Source organism: Vulpes lagopus, chromosome 11, assembly GCF_018345385.1.
Source record: "Vulpes lagopus strain Blue_001 chromosome 11, ASM1834538v1, whole genome shotgun sequence".
In the NCBI taxonomy this organism is placed as follows: Eukaryota; Metazoa; Chordata; class Mammalia; order Carnivora; family Canidae; genus Vulpes; species Vulpes lagopus.
The window spans coordinates 30,711,181-30,738,106 of NC_054834.1; the positions used below are offsets into that span (position 1 = coordinate 30,711,181).

Here is a 26,926-nt window from a genome sequence, read left to right on the forward strand (position 1 = left end):
TATTTTTCTTCACAGAGCCATGTCTCTGCATGGGTGAGAACTACAAAACCAGTCAGGAGGAATTTGATACGCCAAATGGGTCAGCTCATTATAACTTCTAGGAAACCACAAGATAATTGTAGGGTTACTGCGGATAGGCTCCTCGGCCCCGTGTTATGCATTCATACTCTTCTCCACTCAGCTTGCGACCGCCGCTTCTCCCTGTAGTACGTTTGCTAGGACATCTGAACAAAGATGGGGAACATGCCTTTTCCAAAAGGCAGAATTTTCAAGGCAGCGTCCAGGAATATTAGGTAACTGACCTTGGAGGTTTACCCAAACAAAACTAAAATATGCGATTGAATTCTCACGGTAAGTAGGAAATAAATTTGGGGCATCTGCTCCAAATAATTGGAGTACCTTTGTTGATTCAAAGCGAATTTTCCCTGAATGATGTCCTATTGATAGATTCACTCACTATGTAGTGGTTAGGGTCCTACTGAAGACATTTATCCACGTACTTATATTTGTATCTTCATCTATGAGGGTAACAATAGATTGGGCCTGCTTTCTAGGGTCTCGCAAGTTAATATAAATGTTTTTAATATGGGAGCACCTGGGTGGCTCAGTCAGTTAAGCCTTTGCCTTCAGGTCCCGTCATGATTCCAGGGTCTTGGGATCGAGCTCCATGTCAGGCTCCCTGCCCAGCAGGAAGCCTGCTTCTCCCTCTCTCTCTCAAATAAATAAATAATGTTTAAAAATAAATAAAAATTAAAAAATAAATGCTTTTAACATGTATGTAGAGAGCTCAAGGAATTGCCTTATATGTGTGTGCATGTGTTCTAGGTCTATATGTATGTCTTTATAGATATTTGTATAATAAATAATTAATATTTCTAATTATAGGCAGCATTCATATAGCAGTTACTATATGACTGTGGTGATTCTCAGTGCTTTTCAGGCAATTTATTTTAAAGAAGCAGAGGAAGTAGGTATAAATATTAGCCCCCTTTTACAATTAGAGAACCTAAGGTCCAGAGAAGTTAACTAACGTATCTGAGGTCACACAGCTCATAAGTGGCATATTTAGTTAATGTAGCCAGGCAGTCTGGCTCGGGAGTCTGTGCTGCTTCTCACGTAAGTGTAATAAGCAAAGGACTGAGGGTAATAAGAAGAAGAATAGAAGAAGCAGGGGCGCCTGGATGGCTCAGTTGGTTAGGGGTCTATTGATTTCAGCTCAGGTCATGATCTCAGGGTTGTGAGATTGAACTGTGCGTTGGGCTCCACACTTAGGATTCTCTTCTCCGTCTTCCTCTCCCTCTGTCCCTCCCCGAACCCCTCGCTCATATGTACTCTCTCTCTCAGAAAGAAAGGAAGAAAGAAAGAAGTAGCTATCACCAAAAAGTCTCTGTGCCCCGGGTACCGTGGCCCACACTTCACATCCATTCCCTCACTTAATCCTGTCAATAGCATGATGATGTGGGTGCCATCAGTACCCTTCACTTTGCACACTTAGAAATAGACTAGTTTCTAACTCACCTCATGTTGCACATCTGGGAAGCAGCAGCTCTCTAGTATTGTTGGGATACACCCAGAGGGCTTCAGGACCTCTAAAGACACATCCACGTACATCCCTGTGAGGGAAGGAGAGGCCGAGCTGGGTTTGTAGGAGGGTAGGAATGGCGGGTCTATCAGCTGGTTAGAGCATGGAGTCTGTGAATCCATTTCTCCTTGGTTGGTTTTGCTCCTCTCCATGGACATGACCTTGAGTATTTGTCCCAGGGTTGGTGGCATCAATGAGGAAGGACAGAGCCATCCCCATGCTAGAGCACTGACACACCTTGTTGGCTGTGGCCTAGCAATGACAGTTGTGCAGCAGAAGTCGAGATGTGGGTGTCCTGACCTCTCTAGTGCCCACCCCAATAGTACGGAGTGTGTGTCCTGGGACCTCTCCATTAATAAGGTGGAATAGTGTCATTGTTTCATCCTGGGTCTTATGATTTAGTTAGGCGTAATCTTTGGGGGAAGGAGGTGATTCTCTCCTCTCCACTTTTCCCTCAGCCTTCTCCTGCCTTTTGGAAAAGGTTCAATTCCATCTCCCCGTGAAATATTTTACTGAAGAAAGGGATCTCTGGCCCTCCATGGGCTCCTCACTTGAGCTGCCATAGCTAAAATGGGATCTGAACAACCTGGCACTTCGGACTCCAAGATTCATTTTGCAGAAAATGCACTGCTTTTGCATAAGCGTGGTCAAGTCGAGGGCAGCGATAGGGGACAAAAGCAAATGAACTCAACTGGCTCTTCCCTCTTGGCATTAAAGAAGCAACTAGAATGACCATTTATTGCAACATTTTTGCCATATTTTTTCTCCTTTTCATATTTGTCAACACCGATCTCTGAATGGTGTAACTTGGAGTCTACTCTTTTGTTTAAACGTGGAAAAACATAATGGATGGATGGGTAGCGCTCATCGGAATGAGGTCAGAAAAGTCGAAGACTCTGGTGTGTTTTTGCCAATGCAGTGCGTGTATGTGCACATGCATGCACTCGTACACATATGTCTGTGTCTCTGACGTTTGGGCAATAGGTCTTCTGGAGACCGACTTCCTCTCTGTAGGTTCTAGAAACTTCTTTACCAGCGATGACCCACTTGACCTATTTTCCAAATGTCTTTTGCCTTCCTCCTACTCTTTGCATTCCTTCCCCCATCAGACATGTTAATGGCTCATATCATCTTTCCTTTTCATCAGCCAAAAAAAAAAAAATCTCGCTTGGCTTCCCCTCTGATTTCAGCCTGTCACTTGATGAGGTCCCTGCTATTTATATTTTTGTTTGTTCAGAGGGAGGGGGGGGAAACATATAAATAAAGCCCAGGCAAACCCAACCGCCCTGCTGGATTGGAAGGGACTCCCTGGCCTCATGGCAGCAGGGCTGCCTAACTGGTAGTTAAGCAGGGACCAAGAGGTCCACACCATGAAAGCCGTTGAAAGGGTTACTGGGAAATGCAAACAAAAACAACATGCAAATGAGGCCGCCAGCAACAGGTAGGCTTAATCAGATGCTGTCAGATGAATTCAGCATCTCCCGATTGTCGCCTCTCTTTGCCTCCCATTCGGAAGCCCTCATCTGCTCCAGATGTGGTTTAATTTACTGCGACTTGGCTAATTACTGTAATTAAGGATTAATTACTGTTAATTACTTTCACATAAACTCAACGCCAGTCAAAGAGCGGAGCCTTATGAAGTCTGCCACAGAAGTGAGCACGGCTTGGCGGCCTGCGTGCGCTCTGCAGGTCTGTGGATGGCGCCTGGGCCCCTGCTGCCACAAATCTTCCTGACCTTCCAGCCTCGCCAGTGGGACAGGAGAGCCAGAGGTGCGGGAAGGGTCAGCGCTCAGGCCCTCACAGGGCATCAACTACCAGGCCCTTCCCTACACAGTGGGCCACCAGAAGGACAGGGCTGATGTTGAGGAGAGGGCCTGGTCAACCCGCAAAGAGATGCGCAAAGCACCAGCCTTCCCAGCGGATGTGGGAGCCAGCCTTGTCTTCTTTTTCTGTTATTACTCTGTTGGCTTTGTGAGCTGATAAAGAAGCCAAATTCCATATCAGTGCTGAGGCATCGGAGATGTTCACCGTAGGTAATTTGGAGCGAAAAGAAAAGAAGGGGCTGGCAATCGGCACCAGGTCATCCATTCTTTCTAAGTATTACCTTCCCTTCTTAACACATGGGCCGGTTTCTCTAGCGAGAAACAGATGAAGAAATGGTTAAGCATCCTGCAGGCACCCAGTCCATCCAATGGGAGATTAGTGCCACCCCAAATACTTGTTCCCCAACTTTGCCTGGGCTCTCAGCTCTGCCAGTTAATACTTCCACGCCTTAGAGAGAAGCAGGTTGCCATAGTGACTGTTAAAACAGATTCCCTTCTTAACCCTGAATGTGGCCTCCTCCTGGCAGATGGCACTAGGTTCTAGTTCATGAAGAAAATTGAACCCTTTGATCTCAGAATCCCTTAATCTCCCCCCACGTTATCTCCAGACAGATCCATATTCCACCTTCCTCTTCTGCTTCCTCCGAGAGGTATTCCCTTTCTTATATGAAGGTGACTCTTCTCCCTGTGTCCCTTGTGCTAGTCTCTTCTATCTTCTGGTCCTTGGCTTTATCCGTGGTTCTGTTTGTCTTCTGTGTGTTCGTGGGCATCCTCAAGTCCTTTGTAACCTCCAGGAACCTTTCTGTGGCCCTGTCCTTCTGTAGCTACACAGTCAGTCTTTCCCTTCCTCCTGTCATTCCAATGCTTGACGACAGAAATCCACCTCTGATCTTTCTCGGCCTATCACAGTCTTCCTTTGCCCCGTCCTTAGACTGTTCTAGATAATGTCACCAAAGCCACACAGCTGCTTGAATGTAATGTGTAATTTACAGTCTTCATCTTATTGGACCTCTGTCGTTGCTGTGTTTAACACTTTTCTTCATGACCTCTTCTCAAAAGCTGTACTCCCTTGGTCTTGATGATTCTGAATGATTTTGTTCCCTTTAATGGGCTTCTCTTTCTCCATTAGACCCTTAGATATTGATATTCCTATAGAGTTCTAACCTCAGATGGGCTACAGATGGACCTCATTCTATCTACTTGTTGGGTGACCCCATCAACTCAGGGTGTTTATGACTCACCAAGTGGCCTAAGAACTCTGGGCTTAGGGTGCCAGGCCATGTGTCTCATTCACTCTTGTATCTCACAAGGGGGAGTAACACTATTAACGCAGTGGTGCCTCCTGCTTGCTGGACTGTGGAACCCTGGGTCATATGCACCTTTGGGTGCCTAGCAGGGCAACTTTTGAGAGTCTTATTCCCACTACCACCTTTCTTCTTACACAGGAGGGTATTTCTGTTGTGGTGAGGTGGGTCTTCATGTCATCTAAGAAAATCCTAGGACTAGAATCATTTCAAAGTCGTGTTCAGAGATCTTTCCTGATTGTGCAATTCCAAAAGATGCATTGATTATTGGTGCAGAAAAAGAATACTGGGATATGCACTACCATATGTTTATAAAAAATAACCTCCTTGTTCATAAGTAAGGTCGTCTCTAATTTTACAGAAGGGAACTGCCAAAACATAAAAGGAACTTTAATTGAGGGCTGAAGAAACATTGAAACTAATTTTTTTTACTCTATCCAATTAATTTTTCAATAAATTAGAAAAGGAAAACTATTAAACAGCTTTATAGTTGAGTTAATTATAATTATAAGAGAAATTTTAACTTTTATGAAATATTTTTAAATCTTAATTAAACCTCTTAATCAATTAAAGGAAAATAACTTTTATACAATTAAAATGCACTTTAAAAAATAGACCCTTTTCTGTGTTTGTTTCTTGCTATGTCCACAGAAATATTCTACTCATTTTTTTCTTTAGTTGACGCATTGACAAATGGATTGCTGGGCTTTATTGTGCACATGCGTGTCCTTACATACTGTATGTTGCTGTGTTGTGTAGGTGTGGGTTCATTATGTATATGCACTTGTATTTTCCTCCATGCGTTTGCAGATTGTGATTTTTTTCAGACAAAATCACATTTATTTCAATAGTTCAAAGTACAAATACAGCAAGTCAGTTCACAATGTTTCAAGATACAGTTTTAAGTATAATGAAAACCTGATATACAAAAATGAAAGGGTAAAGAGCAGAAATAAAGCTCAATTTTTAAAAAAATAATTCAAGTAACCCAAAAACCTTTAGACTAAAATACTCCATTTACAGCAATTCTGAAATGCCTTAATTTATAGATACCAGTAGTACATTGCAATCCAAAAGGACTTCTCAAAGGAGAATCACCCCAAACCAGTCAGCTCAGGACAAGAGTGGAAGTTCTTGGGATGGGCTGTTCCTGATTTGGCAGCCTCACTCTCACTGTAGATTGATATGGTTCAACCCATGATACTTTGATGTTTAGGCAAATTCTAGAAAATGTTTAGTTCAATATGAGGCCAACACCCTGATAAGAGATACTGAAATGGCCACTATATATTTACTAGATTTTAGAGACCAATTTTAACTTCAGGCCTATGGTGTCACTGGGGGAAAGACACAGATTGATACTTCTTCCATTACTTAAAACCTTTCTTTAAGGTTAGCAACATGGCCTTTACAACTTCCTCATGAAAATCATACTTCATTATATATTTACTTATTTCTACACATACAGAACATTTATGTAAAGTGGAAAAAGTTTCCACTGGGAAGATAATTAAAGGTTGTTAATGTTCTTTGTATCACTTAGCGGCCAGCACACATGTTTATTTCTGCTCCGCAGAAGCAATGTTAGCTATTCCAGAAGCAATATTCGCTATTTGTTTCAATTCGGGAAAGATGTGTGTTTTCAGGATGGTTTAATGAGATATGTATTGAATCTTTTCTCAATCTTCTTCATCTTTTCATTATAGGCAGTAAACTGAGAGTCTGTTCCGAAAATTCTATCCCACCATGTAAATGTGGAAGCATAGTTTCCGATGAAGTTCGTGTGGTGGAAATCATGATGACGAGAACCAGCATAGAAAGGGATCAGATTTAAAGGGTTCAGAGGAATGTCATAGCCACTATGGACATCCATAGTTTCTATCAAACGAATGGTCACCCATGCCCAAAGGAGAATGATATGATCACATAAAAGCATGATTCCAATGAAAAATCCAGTTCCAAAAATCAGAGTTTCCAAAGGATGTGCATATTCAGCTTCCATTCCAAATGGAGCCTGAAACTCATGATGAACTTTATGAATATATTTATATATTCTTTTGTGATGTAAGAGCCTATGCAGGAAATAGTGCCAGGTATCCTCCATCACCGCACAGCCAAAGCATCTTGCCAAAAGCATATAGCATCTTGGCATTCTTTCCCAATCATAAGGTATATTAAAATACTCTGTAAGATAATAAGTTCCACAGATCAAAGGAAGCTGGATACACAAGTGATTAAAGAGAAGTACTTTAAAACATCTCCATTGGTTTTCCCATGTTTCTGGTTTATCCTTTTGAATTTTGTACTTTTTCATGAAAGGTATATATTGAAACAAAAATCCAGGTAAACAGAACAAGAAATAAAGAACCTCATGAACTATCAAGGATCCCCATGTTGCAATCTGGAACTTTGTATAATTATTCAACATTTAGTTCCAAGGATTGTTAAATGGTTCTTATAGAGGATTCGTAGGTAAAAGTGAATCTACATACTCCACAGCCAAGGATGCTGAACTAAAGATGCTGATACTTTCATTTGTTGCCATTTTTCAAATCTCTGCAGAAAGCCTTTGAATTCTGGCCCAGCGGCAGGCCTGCAGATTGTGATTTTAAAGGACATTCAGCTGTATGAGATTTTAGTGGGCGTGCACTTGATGTACAGCACTAATAATCAGATGCTAGTGCTCTATATTTTGAAGTTATCTCCTTTTTCATTTTTTTCCTGGAATTTGGTTGTAAGAAGTATAGTATTGTAGGTCCCGATTACCAGCGATGGTTTGAAGGAAACATCTCTTGTACATAATGGACCAAAATCAACTTCAGTGGGCAACTCATTTGCATGCTTAAAATCCCAAAAATAGAAAAACTGCCATGCTAAATTACTTAAATACATCCTATTATTTCTTGTCTGAATAATCAACTTCGTGATTTGAATTTCTCTTTTAATGCGATTTTGTTTGTTTTGCACACCATCACCAGGAGATGATGTGTTTGCCGTGACCCACCATGTACTGATTCTTGAAGTTTAGGGATTGGGTAGCTTTTTCCCGTTATGTGATATGACTATCATATAAGGCGTCGACTTAACAAATAACTTTTTGAATGCCTGTTGTATGTCACACACAGTACTAGGCCCTGAGAATAACGTGGTGTTAAATTACCTGTACTAGTGAATTATATAGTGTGATAAAACTAATAATACACCATTACCAAGAGTAACAAATAAAGTTTGACATATTGAACATTTTTCCTCTCTGTGGCAGTATTTACTTAGGTGCCTGGACTGCATGTAAAGGTTGAAGAATGGGAAAGATAAAGCTCTATTAGATGGTACTGTGATCTGGAGAGGGAATCTTTGTGGGGCTGCCTTTTTTGCCAATGAAACCAATTACGTTAGGAAAATCTCTGAACTAAGGAAACGTTGAATAAAGAGATAATATCATGGCATTATTTTCTGAGCTGCATAGCAAGAACTATGGAAATTAGGTGAAAAGTGAATCAGAGAACCTTCTAAATGCTTCTATAATTCATTAATGCTATTAGAAAAGTATTCATTTCCAGTTAAAATTTAATTTAAATGCTTAATTTGTTTCATTATGTTTTCTGCAATTATTTACACTATATTGCATAAGCTATGTATATACACACCGTAGCTTTAGCTCATCTCTATTCCAATCACAATGTAAGTACATTCCGTATTTGCAATGCCACGATCATTTGAAAAAACAGATATTCCTTTTGTAAAATAAAGTGTTTAGATTCCCGGATTCATTCAACACTTGGCAGCGTAAGAATTTATGGATTGCTTAGAGAGGCCACAAATAAACATGCAGAGATACGCTTGATCTAGACTTAGTGGGATTGAATTCTGTACGTTATTGCGTATCTAGAACGTGCATGTGTTTTGCACTTTGGAAATTTGTTGTAAATAGCACGGATGCGCGTGTGCCCGTCTGCCTGTGCTCATACCCGTGTTGTATGGAAGCTCGGAGAGGTAAAGGCCTTACTGCGGAGAGTGGGAGCTGAGAGCCCAAGAGCAGGAGGGAGAAGGAAAGAGAATGGTGATTAAGCCGGCATTGTTCTACGGGAGCCCTGGCTGCTGCTATTGTTTTCGAGCTTTTGAAGAGGAAACATACTCATTTAGCTTTCAGAACGAATGGCTTTAATAAGGGCTGAGCGGAGAGGTGGGGTGGCCCTGATGACTGGGGAGGCCCATCAAGGCTCCCCCTAAGGCCATTCCGTCAGAGCCCGGGACCACATGACCATTAACTCTGCAATCAGGACAAGTTTTCAACATTCCGGGGTATCCTTCAATGGCAGAGAGAGCCATTTGGAGTCCAGAGAAGATGTATATCAGCAGTAATTGGATTCCGGCCAAGGCTCCAAGACCGTGTTCTCTGCGGCGGGCCAGGGAGGCGCTGGGCAGGGCAGGGCAGGGCAGGGCAGGGCAGGCCTCCAGCCACCGCCCGGGGTGAGTGGCCGCACGCAGAGCTGTCGGTTTGCCCTGGAGCCAGCGCAGCCTGGCCTGTCTGCGGGTGTAAGCGATCCCCCTTCCCCCGCAGAACCGGTTTCTGACTGTCCTGCAGGGCGGGCTGTGACTTGGGGCCTGCCGACCAAGGCTGCCCCGGTTGCACTTGACTAGACAAAGCTGGTTAAGGCCTGAAAGGGCCCGTCCGGCCCCTTCCACGGCGGCCCCCTCCCTTCCCTTCACCCTGACTACTTCATTACAATCTGCCTTCAGGCCGGAATTGCCCTGCTTAAGCCTCAAATCATTATAATTACCATTATTAGAAATAGCTGCGGGGGAGGCGTTGGAACACCAAGTGAAAATGTGTGAGTGTGTCCGCTAGGCCTGGAATCACTCCTTTGGAGCTCGGGGGACCACGAGGCACGAGGGTTCCACCAAAGCCAGCTAATGCGACGGCTGTCAGCTCCACTCACCCCACCTGTCAAGAGGGGGATGCGGTGGGGTTCATTTTTTTAATTGACACCTTCCTCTCTCATTCCACGCTCTCTCGTCTCCATCTAATTCCCCCTTTCATCTTCGTTCTTTGAGGAGAATCCATTCCTGCGCTCCCCGAATAAAGAGAGGGGAGAAAGCCACCCGAGGAGCAATGACACACGCGTTATCCTCCGGAAGAGACATAGGTTTGGAACAAAGGCACAAGCCAGGAAATGCCGCGAAAGTCAGAAAAATAATTGTCAACCTAATACGAGGTAGACAAGATGGACGGATGGAGGCGCGAGACGGGAAGTCAGCGAGGCCGAGTGGGGGGGTGGAGGGCGAGGCTCGCCCACCTCCAGAGGATGGAAACGTTGTTTCCCACTGTCCGGTTTCCTTCACGTGTTGAGGTGGAGCCCAGAGCTTCATACTGGGGGCCCCAGAGAAGGGACACCGGGTGAAGGCCCGTGTGTGAGTTTTCGGCCCCTCAGAAGGACGATCTGTAGGTTATTCGGGAGGATTATGAGGGGAAATGGGAGGTACTGCTGGTGACCGAGATCCAAGGAGGCTTAGGAAGTAAGGGACACGTCCAGGTGGGTCCTGCCCAGCAGAAGTACCTCAGGACCCCCTGGCCTTGACTTTGGGCAGCCCTGAGAAGTGTGCCCCACTCTGTGTTTTCTCAGAACCTGACGGCGGAGCCCCCCGAGGAGAGCTCCTGCCGTGAGCCTTGGCCTGTTCAGCTCTCAGGTCCCTGAATGATGGGTTTGCTTGAAGTTAGATTGACACGTATCACATGTGACGTTAGTGGTATTGAAAGGTGGAGTGGATCAGTCCCCTAAATCAAGAAATAAAGTAGGATTCAGTGAGGGAAATATGTCAGAGCCTTTACTTCAATATTGAAGTATGAATGTTGCCTCTTTTTTTTTTTAGTTTGTATTTTTAATCAACTTGAGGTATAATTTACATAAATAAATGCACCTATTTTATGTGTATAGTTTGATGAGCTTTGACAAATATATGTATCTCCCCCAATCACCACTTCAATTAAGATAGAGAACTTTTCTATCACCCTAAAAAGTTGCCTCATGCCCCGATACAGCCACTGCCACCCCCCCAACACACCATCCCTGCCTCTGGCAATCCCCTTTCTGTCACAATGGTATCATTTCTCTTCTAGAATTTCATGTAAATGAAATTATACAGAATGTAGTCTTTTGTGTCAGCCTTCTTATATATAAAATCTCAAAAATAGTATTTTGAGATGCACCCACGTTGGTGCTTGGCTCAAAAATGTGTTCCTTTTGTTGCTGAATATGATTTCATTGTGGGAAAATACCACAATTTGTTTATCCATTCATCCATTGATGGACATTTGGATCATTTCCAGTGTGGGGTTCTTATGAATAAAGCTACCGTGAACATTTGTGCATAAATCTTTGTGTGACATAGATTTTCACTTCTCCTCGGTGAACACCTCGGACTTACACTCCTAAGTCATAGAGCAACTTTATATTTAATTTTATAAGAACTACCAGGCTGTTTTCCAAAGTGGCTATACCTCTAGCTCTTCTTGAGTTAGACCATAGCATCTTTTCTACAAAGGAAAAATTAGGTGAGATTTTACTTACGGTGATAGAAAAATCAGCCAGTTGATACAGACTGCTCGTGTTCTATATAAAGCTGTCTTTAGGCTCTGGTGGATAATTTGAATTATTCCATTTTTAAAAGTAACCTTAAGGGGAACCTGGGTGGTTCAGTTGGTTGAGCATCCAACTATTGATTTCTGCTCCCGTCATGCTCTTGGGATCCTGAGACTGAGCCCCACGTCAGGTTCCACATGCTCAACACAGAGTCTGCCTGGGGTTCTCTGTCCCTCCCTTCACCTGGGCACTCTCTTAATTAATTAATTAGTTAAAATGAAATTAAATAACATTGAAATAAAACCCCCTTTCCTAAAATCTACAGGTCTTAACTATTAATTGATCTTGTTGAATTGTGTAGCTATTTAAGGAAACAAGAAAACAGGGTTCGGATCTGCATTGTGTTCCACGGCCCCATTTCTTACCTTCTGCAGGAAACCTTCTCCGAAGAGCTCCCTCAATTCTCCTTCCTTCCACTATTATTTATGTAAATTATCCTGTAGCACCGTCTAGCTTGAACAGTATTTTTCTAACTATTCAGTTGTTTCTGGGTGGTGTGATGGTTGGTCTGTTTGGTGATACCAGTTTTGGTAGAGTTCTCTTATAGACCTGAAGCACGTTTTCTCCTCTTCATACTCCCCATGCCGCTTACTAATGTCATGCATACCGTAGGTGCTCAATAAATTATTCAGGAAGCTTAACTGGTCCCGGAAGCCCTAGTTGAAGCACTCATGACCGCTCTACCATCTAAGATGACACATCTTGAATAATGTGGGTTCCCCCGGTGTCAGTCAGTCTCAGCTCTATACTACATGCATACTCTATGTGCTTTTTAAACTCTGAAACCTCACCTGCTCATGTGCCTTCAATGGGCTCCATATACAGCTTCCTGCCTTTGGAGTAAATAATCACGCGATAAAGCTCAAGAAATATTTGGTTGCAGGTTTTATTTTTCCACCTCAGCTGCTGATGTGTTACCTAGCAGGCTGCATTCTACACAGTGCTTGGTTCTCTTGCACAGCTTGTGGTGAGTGAAATTATTACAAGATTCAATGAATACCTGCTACTGAGCAACTTCCCTAACCACCCAAACCAGTCTTTTGTTAGTGGTTATTGAGACGATTGACCTACTCAATTTTCCTTCAAAAGAAATGAGCATTTTTCTTCCCCTTTCATTTCTAAAAGCAGATATGGCAATTTGCTTAAATTGCTGTCTTTAAAAGTTTCAATGATTATACTTTTTCCCCTCTCTTGCCTTTTTTCTTCCTTCTCATTTAAGTTGCACACTGCCGTCTCTTTTTCTCTGTGATTGGACACAGTTCCTGCTGCAGCATTTATGAAGTAGCTCTGTGTGTGTGTGTGTGTGTGTGTGTGTGTGTGTGTTTCCTTACACATTAGCATTTATTTACCTGAGATCTCAGAGACAAAATAGGTTATATTGAAATATTTGAGTAACATTTTATATTTTAATTACAGTGTCCATTTCTATAGGCATACATACCAGAGTTCTATAGCTTAAAAAAAAATGCAAGTGCCCCTCATGGAAAGTCTCCATTTCTTTGCAGAGAAAGATAGGTAGTTACTGGCCTCAATGAAGTAAGAGGAAGTCAGATAGGTTATGTTTTAAATATTTTTATATCTGGAGAAGAGACAGTTTGATAGAAATATGAGGAGAGGAAATCAAAGTTACAAGTGAGGGACTGACTGGGGGGGCGGTGGGGGATGCAGAGAAGGCTGGGATGGTGATGAAGTCCTACCACCCATTGGCGGAGGCCAGTAGCATCATAGTCACTGATTGAAAACACTATAGATTCAGTTCCTGTGGGCTACCGGTTTTTTTATGGTGATCTGTGACCATGGCAACAAAACACATTGAGCCATTGCTTCATGCCGTATGCTTTCTATGTGCTGAGCCATATGATGGAGAAATTATACTCTAACTAATAGTATGGAAAGGATAACAAATATGGAGTTATGGAAAGGTAACTCAGTTCTGTCTTCAGAGAACTCACAGTCTAGTGGCCATAAACTTGACACACGGTAACAGGCAGCTATATTGCTAATAAGTTGACTATGTTAGAGGGAGGACCAGTGGATGAGAAAATAAACTTACGACTAATTTGGGGTGGGGGGGACTCACCAAGCTCAGACCCCATTAATAAGGCTTTATGTAATATGGAATTAGTATATTTAGATTAGGTACCAATGATTTGTGTAAGATACTTTGGATTCAATATGTGGATTCATTCATTAATTTGCAAAATATTGAATATGTGTCTATTATGTGCCAGGCATGAATAAGACCTTCATTATCTTTGCTCTCAAGGAACTCAAGAGTTTATATAACAGGTAAATACATAATCAACTCTTTTTAATACATAAGAATAAGTGCTTGATAATATAAATATTTGCAAAATTCTTTGGGAAAACAGAAAAGGGAAAATTAACTGTACCTGTGGATACTGGTATTTGTTCACTGTTACTAGATACAGGATAAAGATTTCAAAACCATCAGGCTTGGAACATTATTAAATATTGTAGGTAAAATTATAGGGAAAACCTAACAAGAGCTGGTAAGGTATGTATGTGTGAGTATTGGTGTTAGTGCTAGGAAAGGGCTAGTTCTTCCTCTTCTTTGCTACTATGTGGTGTTAATAGTTTTACTCAGGTATATACTGAGAGACACATTTTCTAAGACACAGGCAGAAAAGTTGGCCAAGTAGTCTCTGGCTGTTGAAGGCACATGGAGTATGAATAGCACCCGTGGGCCCTGAGGAACACATCTCTGGATTCAGTGGGCCAGGAGTACATTTTGGTAAATTCTTTAGTGATCCAGAATTCATATGATTTAGATGTAGGCTTTTACTATTCCAAAGAACACTGGACAGATTTCCAAGGTTATAAATTGCAATTCCTGTTAACAAGCAGCCAGAAAGGGTCCTATAAGTAAAATGTATTTCAGATCCAAGAGTGAAAGAATAATGGTATAGTAGATCAGAGTCTTTCGCTCCTGTCATTTAAATGTAATATCTGTACAAGGAAGTAACTGCAGAAATGGGCTGTGGGTCCCTGTTGGTTGCATTGGTAGGATGGTAGCCAACCTTTTTGTCCCCCTTTTTCACTGTACTGCTCTAATAAATGGTGAGAGTGTTTTAATAAGTCCCCTGGCCATCGTCGTAGTTATGATCTCTAGATGAAGACAACTATGTGAGGCTGCTATCCTAGGAGACTGTAGTCAGCATGTATGCGTGCATGTGCGTGTGTGTGTGTCTACACGTATGCGTGCTTGATTTATGAACCACCAAAGCTACAGTGAAGTACTAGGGTGAAAATCACCTACATTAGTAGCAAAGAAATGTCATCATCAATTCCAAGAGGGACTTGTAAACCTGGAGCTAACAGCCAATGGTTTAATTCTTTTAAAATAGAAATTTCTTTAACCTTTCTAGGAGAAACCATATCCCATCTGGAAAAAATGCAAATTTATGGGCAAGAAGAAAAGCTGAGAGTTGTGGTTTTCATCTAAGAGCCAAATAAAAAATACCCATATTTGAAGGGCAGTCTTCTAGGGAGTCTTGAAGAGAAAAGTACCTTTTCTACTCACATTGCAATCAATTCTAGAGAAACTCCAGAATAGGGAAACCTGTAGGTATTTGATGTTTGTTCTATCCTAGGTATGGGGAGAAAAGTCTTCAAAGCCTTCAACTACAGGGTATCATTACTTGTTGACTGAAGGATCCAACATGTATTCAGTATTCAACACTGAGGTTCCTAAAACTGGATTTCCAGTACAGTAGGAGATTCCTCCTAAACAGTGAATGAATGAATGAATTAAATGAAAAAATGATATGCTCAGGCCATTATCTACAATTAGAACCCAGATATCAGCTTGAGGAAACTGCCTAATAAAAACAGTCCATTTATAACCAACCTTGTTAACTACTGACTTAAACAAAAAATGAAATCAAAGAGCTGCAGCTTGACTCAAAATGAAAACAAAAACACATAGAGATCATTTTCGTCAAATTTGGGCTTATATTTAGAGATCTACAGACTGGGGGTTAATAGTCCTACCCAGCTTACTGCTTGAAAATGCTAGAGGCATGGCTTCTGAAAGTGACTGTAGAGCAGTTGACAGTGATGAATGCGAAGTGGTAATGAATAACTTCATCATAGAGCAGAGATGTCATGGCTTTGCATACTACTTACTGGACGGAAGGAGTGGAACCCAGCGTTGACTCCGATAATATGATCGACTTTCCTGCTACAGGGTCAGTTCCTGGCAAACAGCAGTGTAAGCCAGTGAAGAAGATTCCTCAGGGGCTAAGACCAGTGGATGGAGCAAAGTCAGAGAGCCCAGCTAGCCTAAGTGGGGAGCTCCTGGTGGGATTGTAGCTGTTGCATTCCTTTCACACAAATGTCCAATCAATGGCAACATAATTAGATGACCATGATAATAGTAATATTTATTGCCATGATAACAAATTTGATAACGGTTCTATTGATCTGTTTTGTTCATTTCCTTCCTCCACTGGAAAGTCAGTCTCGGATGACTCTGACATGCTGAATTGTTCCTTTTTCCTTTCCTTCTTTCTCTCTTGATCTCTCACTCTCTCATTTCTTAATAAGGTATCTTCAGGACTCGAGGATCCAACACTCCTACCCCTCACTATCTACTATTTTGATCTTTTTGCTAGAAAACGTACTTCCCTCTGCTGCTGTTGGAAATGATATATGTCCAACCTGCACTTTAGCACAGCATATGCACTAGACCCCTCAGAATTTATTAGGTAGTATCTGCGAGGCTGTGCATCATCTTTCATATTATGTTTCCAAAATTGATTCCAAGGAAATCCAGGATTCTCTTAGACAGCTTAGCAACCCTGTATCACCCAGCATCCGATCTGTCTGCTGGCAACATTTAAAAAAAAATGGTGGCTTAAATAATATCTTGTGGAATAGAATTCCAAAAGTGAGTCATCGGAGAACAAGCGGCCTTATAAAGCTATCATTCTGCATTTAGCTTCTATCCCCAAGGTCCCCTCATAATTTAGCATTACTGCTGGATTTCCAGCCATCCCATCAATGTTCCAGGCAGTAAGGAAGGATAGAGAAGGTTAGGAAGGGCATAGTTCTCATTTGAATCATTCCTTGAAGGAGCCTTCTTAAAACTCCCATAAACACTTCCACATACACGTTATTATCCAGAACTTGGTCCCATGACCATTGCTAGCTTCAAGAAAGCCTGAGAATGTAATCATTTGCCTGGGCATATTTTCTAAATACATTGGATTTTTGTTTCTAAGGAGGAAGGGTAGAGAATGGGCCTTGGCTAGGCAACTAGAAGTCTGATGGCACTGTGAGGACTTGTTGCATTAATCTGGATTTCTTGAGCTCACATTTATTACATACACCAGAAGATAACACCAGGAGGTAGGATCACAGAACATCCGAGACAAATGGCATAATTTCTGAAATAGCAGAAGACATAGGCAGACCGCACCCATGTTCGACACCAAGTCAAAATCAGAAATTCAAAGTAATGTGTCTGACTCAATAGTGGGTTATATTTCCGAGGCCCATTTCTAGCCACATCTTGTAACTTTAGGAGATTTCCCTCTTTTCTATAGTTCCTTACTTCTTTGTGTTTGGATTGAGAGATCAGAAATCTTCTATACTTACTACTTGAAGAACTTCCAGCCACAACATCTTAACATGTGTCCAATGGGCGAATAGTTTACTGAACACGCCTCTCTTTGCGAAGTCACTTAACACTCATAATTATTCTGATATGTAGCCTCTGTACCCAATGTCTTTATATCTACTGCCTTTATTGGATCTTTGTAACAACCTTGCAAGGCAGGGGTAGTGTCTCATCTGTGGGAGAACATCTTGATCTGTCTAGATTGTTTCTGCTTCCCCAGTAGCTACAACAGTGCTTAGTATATGACAGTCACCCAACAAATAATTTCTCCCTCTCTTCCATAGTCACTGCATGATCAGAGGTGAAAGGGTTAATAGGCAGAGGTTGTAGACATGCCCTCTATTCTTAGGTAGCTGTATATGGGAGATATATAGGTAATCCGAGAGAGTTGATTCATCAGCAGGGTTGGAAATTTCACATGGATCCCATATTTTATTGAGCTATTTGATCTAGTGTCATATCTAAGAAGACAGGGTGTGTGGGGACAGGGAGGGGCGTGGGTGCAGGGTCCGGGAAGGAGGGATGGCATCTTGGCTGATTACTTGTCATCGGCAAGACTCTGTTCTATGTAATATACCACGCTCACAAGGCACTGTGTTTATTCCCTACACCACTCTTAGGTGGCAGTGCTTTATTATCTACGCCAGACTTGCAGGTTAATACTTCTATCCTCATTTTAAAGATGGAGAAACTGAGTCTGAGAGATGAAGAAAGTCGCCCAAGGTCAACAGATCTAGTAAATGGCAAAGCTGATATTAAAATCCATATTCTTTTCCACGGCACCACATTGCCTCTCCAAGGAAAATATCAAAGCAGGACACTTAAACTTTACAGTGAAAAATAGAAGGAAAGCACGGGCCACAGACTGAGCAATGGCCTGGAAATTAGAATTACTGAATTCTGTCTTTCTCCCGACGCTGCCCTGGGACTTGTCTTTATCATCACAGGCTGCCTGCTAAGAGTGCTTTGTAAAGGATCGAGCCTTTATTATTATACAAATGCTATTTCTTAATAATAACAGTTATATCTATACCTACACTTCTGCCCTTATCAAATTGAGCTAATAATACTGTTTCTTGGCCAAAGTGATGTAATAATTAATGTTGGGAAGTGCATAGAGAACCAGAGATGAGGTGCCTCACTGCTTTGTCAACATGATCAGTTTGCAAAGTGGTTTTGAATCTCCTCGTTGAGCTGCATCCTCTAAATTTAAAGCACCCAAAGAAAGTAGTAGTAATCGTAACGATATCAATCCAATCGTCTATTTGTAGTAAACTTAGTCAACCAGCTGCAGGTTAGGCCAAAGGTTCTAAGCATTTTCTGCCAATTTACTCCTTCTGTGAAGTGTCTAATAAAGACATTAGCAGAGTGAGAGACCATCTGAGGTTAGACCTTTCCAAGAGCCTTTAGAAATCTCTTTGTGAATTCTGCTGCATGCCTTTCTATGTGCATATGTGACCCAGTGCCATTAATATTAATATCCTATTCCTGCGTTCCATTTTCCTCTGGATACTGAGACTTTCCAGTCCAATCGGAATTGACGTGACTGAGTCATGTGCTTCTGAAGGATCCTGCCAATTGGCCTCCATCGCACATCCTAAATATCAGAATTGAAACAATCTCTCACTGATCTGTTGTTGCCACATGGCCCTTGGCAGTGCCTAGGAAAGCATCTGATGGTTATTTTTTTTTTAAGATTTTATTTATTTATTTGAGAGAGCGGGCTAGCAAGCGCACAAGCAGGGGGAAACAGTAGGCAGAGGGAGAGGGACAAGCAGACTCCCCGCTGAAGACGGAACTGGATGTGGGGCTTGATCCCAAGACCCTGAAATCATGACCTGAGCCGAAGCCAGACACTTAACTGACTGAGACATCCAGGTGCCCACATCTGATTATTTTCTAAGAGAATAGTATAGCATGTATATTTTTAAGTGGCCATCCCAAGTACTTTGAAATAAAGTATTGAATGTAACTTTCCTAGGGCCAAAGAAAAGCTAAGAAAGCCAGCTTTTAGGTACCAAAAGTATTCGGAATTATTTTCTTGTGCTTGGCGTCTTGGTGCAAGAGGTTCCCAACAGATGTTAAAGTGATGGGGAGCATTCTGCTCACACATCTTGGTCACTTAGCCTGGAATTTATAGGTAAAGTGGTAACAGGTAGTCACACTCTTAAATGTAATGAGAAAGTGCTAGTGAATAGTTTTTTTTCCTATGTTTCCCACCTGGATTTCTTGCCAGCACTCATTTTAGCATCAATTCTGCACAGAATGCTGTGGGGTCCTCATTGATGTGTGTGGCTACAGGGAGTGGGGATGAGGTAAGGTGGGCAGGTGAGTAGGTACAGGATTTCGTTTCTGGAGTAGAGTCACCTGGGTCGTTTCTGGAGTAGAGTCACCTGGAAATTACTAGTTTCCATATGGTGCTTCCAAGTAATCCTAAAGGAAGGATTTTGTGTTTCACGGAACACAAGACTTCATTTTCTCATTTTATTATGTCCCCGAATCATTGAGAAGCTGTTGTTCCCTTTGTATGGATGAGAAACTGAGGCTTAAGCAAATCGAGTTTCCAGGGAGCACCTAACCCAGAAGTTACTGAGTAGCAGCTCAGAATCTGATCTGCTGACTCTAAATTTTATTGTTGTACCACTAAATTCAGACTCCTTTTTTCCAGATTTAAGTACTAGTAAATTTGAGAGTGGTCTTTTTCCTTTTAGCAGATCGACTATAAAGAGTATGTTTGTAACTCTCCTACTTACGTTAATGTGGCACCTGTGTGTGTGTGTGTGTGTGTGTGTGTGTGCGCGCGCGCGCGTGTGTTGTAGGTATATCTGAAAGTATGAGAAAGGAGGACAAAAGTTGGGGCAAAGACAAATGTGGTCATGTTTATATTCTTGGCCTATTATGGGTGTAATATGATAATGCTTTTTTTGTATATTTTTGTGTCCTGGTTGCCAGATTAGAACAGCCCTCCGCTCTGTGTAACCGTAAGCAAGTAACCGTACCTGTCTGAATCTTGAATGACCATGGGCTCACTAGAAATGAGAGTATCTGCCACCTTCCACAGGAAAAGTAGGCAATGCAGGATTTTGTTGGCCATTTCTTCTTGGGCTGAGGAGTAGAGCAGTTGTGAGATAATGAACAGTCCTCTGAGTGGAGACATTTACTGGACCTCGGCGATGCTCAACTTGACACGAGTTGTAGTGAGACCTAGGAAAAAAGGACAGCCTTCATGGTTTGAGGAGAAATGGTGTTCCAGGACATGTTGGGGTCAGACAGCTTTAGAATTTTTAGATTGGAGGGTGACAGCGGGAAGATAAGGTTTATGAATCAGAGCAGAAATATTTCTTACTCCATTTCCCCTAATGTATACACCCGATCATGAGTAGTAAAATAATATACAGCCAGCAGCCTGTGAAGAAAAGTCTACCCACTATTTTAACTTTAAAATGAAGTTTAACCAATGGGAGAAATAGTATGGGTGCCATTCATTCATTCCTCCTCTTCTTCTTCCTCCTTTTTTAAAAAAATTTTTCATTTGACGGGAAACGTTAAGGTCCTGTTAATGACACACATAAACCAGCAGGATTTGAGATGCAAAGTGTTAAACACTAAGAGCCTCAAATTCTTTATTCGAAATAGAAGATACAAAAAACCATGTCACACCATAAATAATAATTGTGTGATCAAAGATGTGTGTGTGTGTGTGTGTGTGTGTGTGTGTCTCCAGGGATGACAGGGAGAGAGGAAGTTCATTGGGGTTCACCTGACTTCCACTGCTTTGTGATTCCTGCTTGCTGCCTTCTAGAAGCACTCATGTGTATCAGAGGACAGGCCAAGAGATAATTAAGTGGAAATAAGAACTCCACGTCCGGCCTCTTCAGAAAGAGGCAGCAAATCCTCCTAATCAATTCTGATTTCTACTGGCTTGGTTGCCTAAGGTCAGTGTAATAGTCATTAGAAGAGGTCATGGCGGGCTCTGTGACCTCGATCATCTAAGGTTAAATAATACGTCATTAAAAGGGTCAATCAGAAAAGAGCAGATATTTTCCCTGTGATTCACTTATTTTGCAGAAGCCTCTGGCTTGGAAATTTCTATTAAAATTTCAGATCTCACAGCAGAAATGTTTACACATTGCAGTATGGCTGGATTCAGAGGAAGCTGTCCTGGAGCTGATGAGAAGAGGGGGGTGGGGATTGTGGTCTTGAGGAGCAAACGGCCATGACATCTGTCCTTCATTCTGGATGAGGAGAAAGGTCACCTCATTTCATTAGATCTTACATGAGGATTTGAAAAGACCACACTAACCTTATGGGAGCCCCTCAGGATAGCACGGGGATGCAAATAGTGGGGGGGAGGGAGAAGACAGGAGGAAATCTTTCTTCACTTCAAGTAGGATCAGAAGTATGAGAAGGAAACCAGGAAGAAAATACTCACAACTCTGTAATAGGTTTGATTTTAGCCTCACCTTGTCATTACGGGATAGTCCTCACTCCCTCTGGGAAAACTTTACGAGCCACCAAAAATAGGGAAAATCAAGTATAGCTAAAGCTCTAAGATGTCCTTCCAGACAATATTAAAGCAGCACAGAAGACTGGGAAAACAAAAGGAAAAATACTGGCAGTCCTGTTCCCCAAATACAGGAACACATTGCATTTTGCAGTAGTTTCCTTGTTGTGACGCATACGTAGGCTGGTAATTAGATAGACAGGTGGACAGATAGAGATATAGGCTGGATAGTGAAGATTGCAGCATATGCAGGCATCTTGCTTACTAAACTAACAGAACAGTATAAAGTGTTTCCATGTTGCTGTATTACTTTCAAATAATTACCTTTAACAACTGCTAAATAGTCCTTAGGTAAAGTTTTTAATTTATTTAATTTTTTAAAAGATTCGTTTACTGGGATCCCTGGGTGGCTCAGCGGTTTAGCGCCTGCCTTTGGCCCATGGCCTGATTCTGGAGTCCCAAGATCGAGTCCCACATCCGGCTCCCTGCATGGAGCCTGCTTCTCCCTCTGCCTGTGTCTCTGCCTCCCTCTCTCCCTGTGTCTCTCATGAATAAATAAATAAAATCTTTTTCTTAGGATTTGTTTTTTTATTTGGGGGAGGGGGAGGTGAACATGTGGGGGGAATGCCAGAGGGAGAGAATCTGAAGCAGACCCTGCACTGAGCATGGAGCCTGACCCGGGGCTCAATCCCATGACCCTGAGATCACGAGCTGAGCTGACACCAAGAGTCGGACACTTAACCGAATGAGTCACCCAGGTGCCCCTCTTTAGGTAGAATTTTTTAAGGGTAATTGCCCAGGAAATAGGTGAAAGTAATGACAAATAGCATTTATTATTATGCGTTCCTGGGCAGGCACAGAGAGATAAAGATCTATTTTTGTGTTTCCTTCAGATTCTGCCAAAAACTGCTTGTCAGCCAAACAAAAGTGAGATGAAGTAAGTGTTCAGGTATTTGGTTTGAGTTACTGGAGATTTTTGGTGGATTTGATCTTTCACATGAGCTTGCTTTTGCTTAAATGAACTAGGCCTGAACCGTTGACCATCCCAAAAGCTTTCTACGAGGACGGGAACTAGAGGCTGTTTGGGCAGGTGGATGAGCGGATGGGAGAGGATCGTTCTGTCCCTTTTCGAAGCATAAGTGCACAGTTTAGGAGCATTACAGACCGAGCAGGCCAGGATAGAAGGCCTGCCTTCTCTCACGGTGGTTACCATCACCTGATGGACCAAGAATGCGTATGTAGAAATGATGGTTTGAGTGAATACAGACATCCCCAAGCCTTGTTTTTTGCTTTACATAAAAAGTTAGGATTTAAGCAAAAACATTACTACTTAGAGGACAATGTGTATTACCTTTTTAAAAAGCAATTTTATCTCTCTTTTTTTTTTTTTAAAGAGACTTCAAATGAAGTAAACACTGAGCCAGAGCCAACAGAGTATTTGTACTTCTCCCAAGTTGCATTTAAAAGGAGCTTTCAACGTAGGGGCTGCGTGGTTGTGTTTGTGTGTGTGTGTGTGTGTGTGTCTGTGTGTGTGTGTCTGTATGTGCGTTTGTTTCCTGAGTGCTTACTGCCAACTGTGTGGTGGCCTTTCTTACTAAAAAGCATGTGTGTGTGTGTCTTTGTGTGTGTATGAAATATCTGAGAATACAGTATTTAGACCCCATTAGTGAAGGTAAAAATGTACAGATAAACTGTATCATTTATGGTTATGATATGGCTACTGTCAAAATAACATGCTATTTTGACAGTTGCTTTATCTTTACTCTCACTGAGTCTACAATAAGAAACTAGTTTCTTAGCAACTAAAATATATTCTCAAACAAGAACATTAAAAAAGAAAAAAGCCCATAAAAGAAAAACTATACCCGGTAGTTGATGTCTGGACCAGCTATTCTTGTTGGGGGGCGGGGTGAGGGGGAAATTGATCTGAAATAGGATGATATCCAGTTGCCGGTCCTGCTGCCTGGGGGCAGCATCATTGGCAGAGGCAGCTCTTTCTCAGAGAGTCTGGATGCTAGAACAAGAGGTGGCTTGCAGGAGGCTCGGGGAAGACTTTGTTTTTCCTTTTTCTTCTTCCTTTCAGTGTCTTTAAAAAAAAATTCTTTTTTATGTGTCCCTTATCTCCTCTGTAAGAAAGTTCTAGAACTAGCACAGGAGTTCTGAAGCTGGAAGCCTTGCATTCAGGTTTGTCATCATTGTGACTGGTGGCCAGTGGTTTATATATTTTGCGATTAGCTACGATCATCATCGGAGTAGGAACTTGGGGGAGTAGAGGGGAATTGACCTATTTCAGGCCTGTGATGTTCTATCCATGAAACGTTTTGAACTTCTCTTAGTGCTACAGGTCTCAAAGGATGGTTGGGGGATCCCCAAGCCCTTTCAGGGAACCGTGAGGTCAAAACTATTTGGATAACAATACTGAGAAACTATTTGCTTTTTTTGCACTTAGTCTTTGATGAGTGTACAGTGGGGTTTTTCTAGAGGCTCCATGGTATATGATATTGCCACGGACTGAATGCACAGACAGGACAATTTGCCCACTTTCTATTAGGTCACACATTAAAAAAAAAGATTTGCAAAATTGGAACACCTGGGTGGCTCAGTCAGTTAAAAGCATCCAACTCTTGATTTCGGCTCAGGTTGTGATCTTAGGGTCGTGAGATCGGGCCCGCCTCGGTCTCCATGCTTAGCATGGAATCTGCTTGAGATTCTCTCTCTCCCTCTGCCCCTCTCCACCTCCCTCTCCCTCTCTCTCTACGACAATAAATAAAATCTTAAAAAAAGATTTGCAGGGTACCTGGATGGCTCAGTTGGTTAAACATCTGCCTTTGGCTCAGGTCATGATCCTGGAGCCCTGGGATCGAATCCTGCATTGAGCTCCCTGCTTAGCGGGGAGTCTGCTTCTCCCTCTCCCTTTGCGCCTCTCCCTCTCATGCTTTCTTGCTTGTGTTCTCTCTCTCTCTCTCTCTCTCAAATAATTAAAGTCTTAAAAAAATTTTTGCAAAAATGTAAAACACGCCTCTCATTAATTTTTTACTTCAAAATAGTATTTTTCATGAAAACATTTACGTTACTGTGTAATAGCTTATTATTGTTTTAAAATGGATTCATAAACCTAATTGTTTTTAGTTTCAAGTTTCTAATACAGTAAATATCAACAACTGTAATCTCTATAAACAAGAACTCTTTGGAGTCCTTAATACTTTATAAGAACGTAGAGGGGTCCCAAGCCCAAAGTGTTTGAGAACCACCGGTTCTAAACACTGATTGCCTCTACCTTTGTTTGATGGGTGGCTTTGGGGAAACACCAGTAATGATTAATTTTCAGATGCTGTGCAGGCTTCAGGGTGGTTCCCCAAGAAATGAGCAAGTTGAGGTGTCAGCAGTGAGCACGTCAGTTTAGCGTGCCTCAGGGTTTTGTTGCACACCTGCAGTGCTCGGACACTCAGGTGGACAGAGAACTAGGTCTTAGGAAAGAGCCTGTCCCCATGATTTCTTCTGGCCCCACAGCCCGTGCATTTTTACGGAAAATGGCCTCTGGTGTGTAGGTGCCACCCTACCAAATACTGCGAGCCACATTACCATTCCAGAACAAGATCTGAGAAATAAGACATAGGGGAGAATGCAGAATATGGAAGGAGGAGAGGGGGGAATTGTTAATTAAGCTCTATTAAATATTAATTGAAATATAAATTCAAAATCTCACCAACTCCTGACAGTTATATAATCTAATTAAGTGGTAGGGCCTGTTGCCCCATGGTGTCACTGGGCGTATTAGGGGAATAAAGTGATCTTCTGCTCATAAACACCATGAGGGCTTTATTAATCCAAGGCATTTGCCAATAAAGTAGATGGGGAAGTTGGCAATAATAATAATTCTATGGAACGTGGAAAAACTGAAGGGGCAATTTTGATCTGGTGAGCAGTGTAGTGAATCGGCCTATGTGCTCCGTGTGCAATGGGTCAGCCGGTGTCACTGGGGTGGGGAGGTGAGGTCTACCCACGGTTACATAAGTCTTTTCTGCACTTGGGAAAAGTTTGTGGCATCCTCGGGGTTGGTGTCAAGTGTTTCCCTCCCCTTGAGGGGAGAGATCGTGTGTGTGTGTGTCTGTGTGTGTGTGTGTCGGCTCGAAAATTTTGAAAGAACATAACTTGAAAGGTTTTCGGAGATGAAGTTGATTTCTTAATAGCAGAAAGGTGAGGAAGTTGGTGTTTTGCACATTTTTTGTCGATGGGGTTGGTGAGAGGCATGAATCCCCTCTACACCGCGAGAGAAAAGTTGTTAAGTAGAACGTGCACTATATTGTCTATGTTTTTGTCTCTTCTGATTCTTTCATAACTTCTGAAAAGCGCACGGCACAGGGTTCTGAGTTTTCGTCAGTGGTGCAACTCCATTTTGAAAACCATTATCCCGAGTTAAATCAGCGGCTCTTTGCGTCTGTTTCCAAAAAGCCTCTAGATGGGCGCTCGGATCAATTCTTGGTACTTGGCAGGGTTACGTGAATTCTCCTGGTTCTTTGGTCTGCTCTGGTTTTGTTGGCGGTGGTTGTTTTGTAGCAGGACCTTCTTGCACTAACTTGTCTCGCATGTGCTCTTGATACCTCGGGCCTTCCCCCTGCCCATTCCTGAGACTGATGTCAGGGTTTTGGAAGCCGAGTTCGCCTGCACGTTCAGATCGTGTCCTGCCCTGCCCGGGCACCTTTGCCCTTGTGTGGTTTCGCCAGCCCCATCTGTGAGTGACACAGCCGGCATGTGGTCGTGCTCCCGCTGGTTCTCGTAACTGAGGGTGGCTCCTCCGCCCCTGGGCCACCTTGGCTGGCTGGCTGGGGCACGCAGAGTGTCCTAGGATGTGGTGTCAGGCGTTGCTCTCTTCTTACTCCCCGTATGTTAGCAATTTGGCTGTGGTCTCTTTTCTTTCCTTTTCAATTTGGGCCTGGGCAGTTGGCTGAGGAATGTGGATCAAGGCTCCCAGGGTTGGGAGCAGGAATAGATGCCGTGTGAGCAGTCGCCTTACCCTCCAAAGGGGCCGAGGAGCCTCAGAAGAAAGCCCCCGCCCCTCCCCGAGAGGGGAGATTTCTGTTTCATGTGGCCGTGAAGGGGTCAGCATCCCTGGGCTTCCCTGAGGTCGGATCATAAAAGCATTTTCCACGTGGCCGTTAAGAGGCGTGGGCTTGGGGAAGTGTGTGTCTCGGCAGCTTTCGGGCCTGAGCCCCAGGGACCTCCAGGTGACCCAGCACCTGCTGTCCTGTGGCCTGGGGGGCAGGTGGGGGTGGGGGGAGGCAGAGGCCGGACACCCTTCGAGAACTTGGCAGGAGCTCCCCCCGATTCACTCTGGGGTGTTTCTTTTCTTCAAGCCAGTGCTGGATCTTGGGTCTGTGCTGCTGACGTTTTAGAACATGAGAAAGAGCCGCCGTAGGAGCCAAGTATC

At 42.7% G+C, this 26,926-nt stretch overlaps 2 protein-coding genes across 3 annotated transcripts in view; one reads left to right on the plus strand and one right to left on the minus strand.

Moving 5' to 3' along the window:
* PBX1 (PBX homeobox 1) overlaps positions 1–26,926 on the plus strand; it is a 291,605-nt gene that overhangs the window by 167,642 nt on the left and 97,037 nt on the right. The gene's annotated exons all lie outside the window — the stretch shown is intronic.
* LOC121501741 (methylsterol monooxygenase 1-like) lies at positions 6,315–9,822 on the minus strand. The gene has a single exon (XM_041774093.1). It carries the CDS (start codon positions 7,135–7,137, stop codon positions 6,352–6,354), a length of 786 nt encoding a protein of 261 aa, XP_041630027.1. The 5' UTR covers positions 7,138–9,822; the 3' UTR covers positions 6,315–6,351.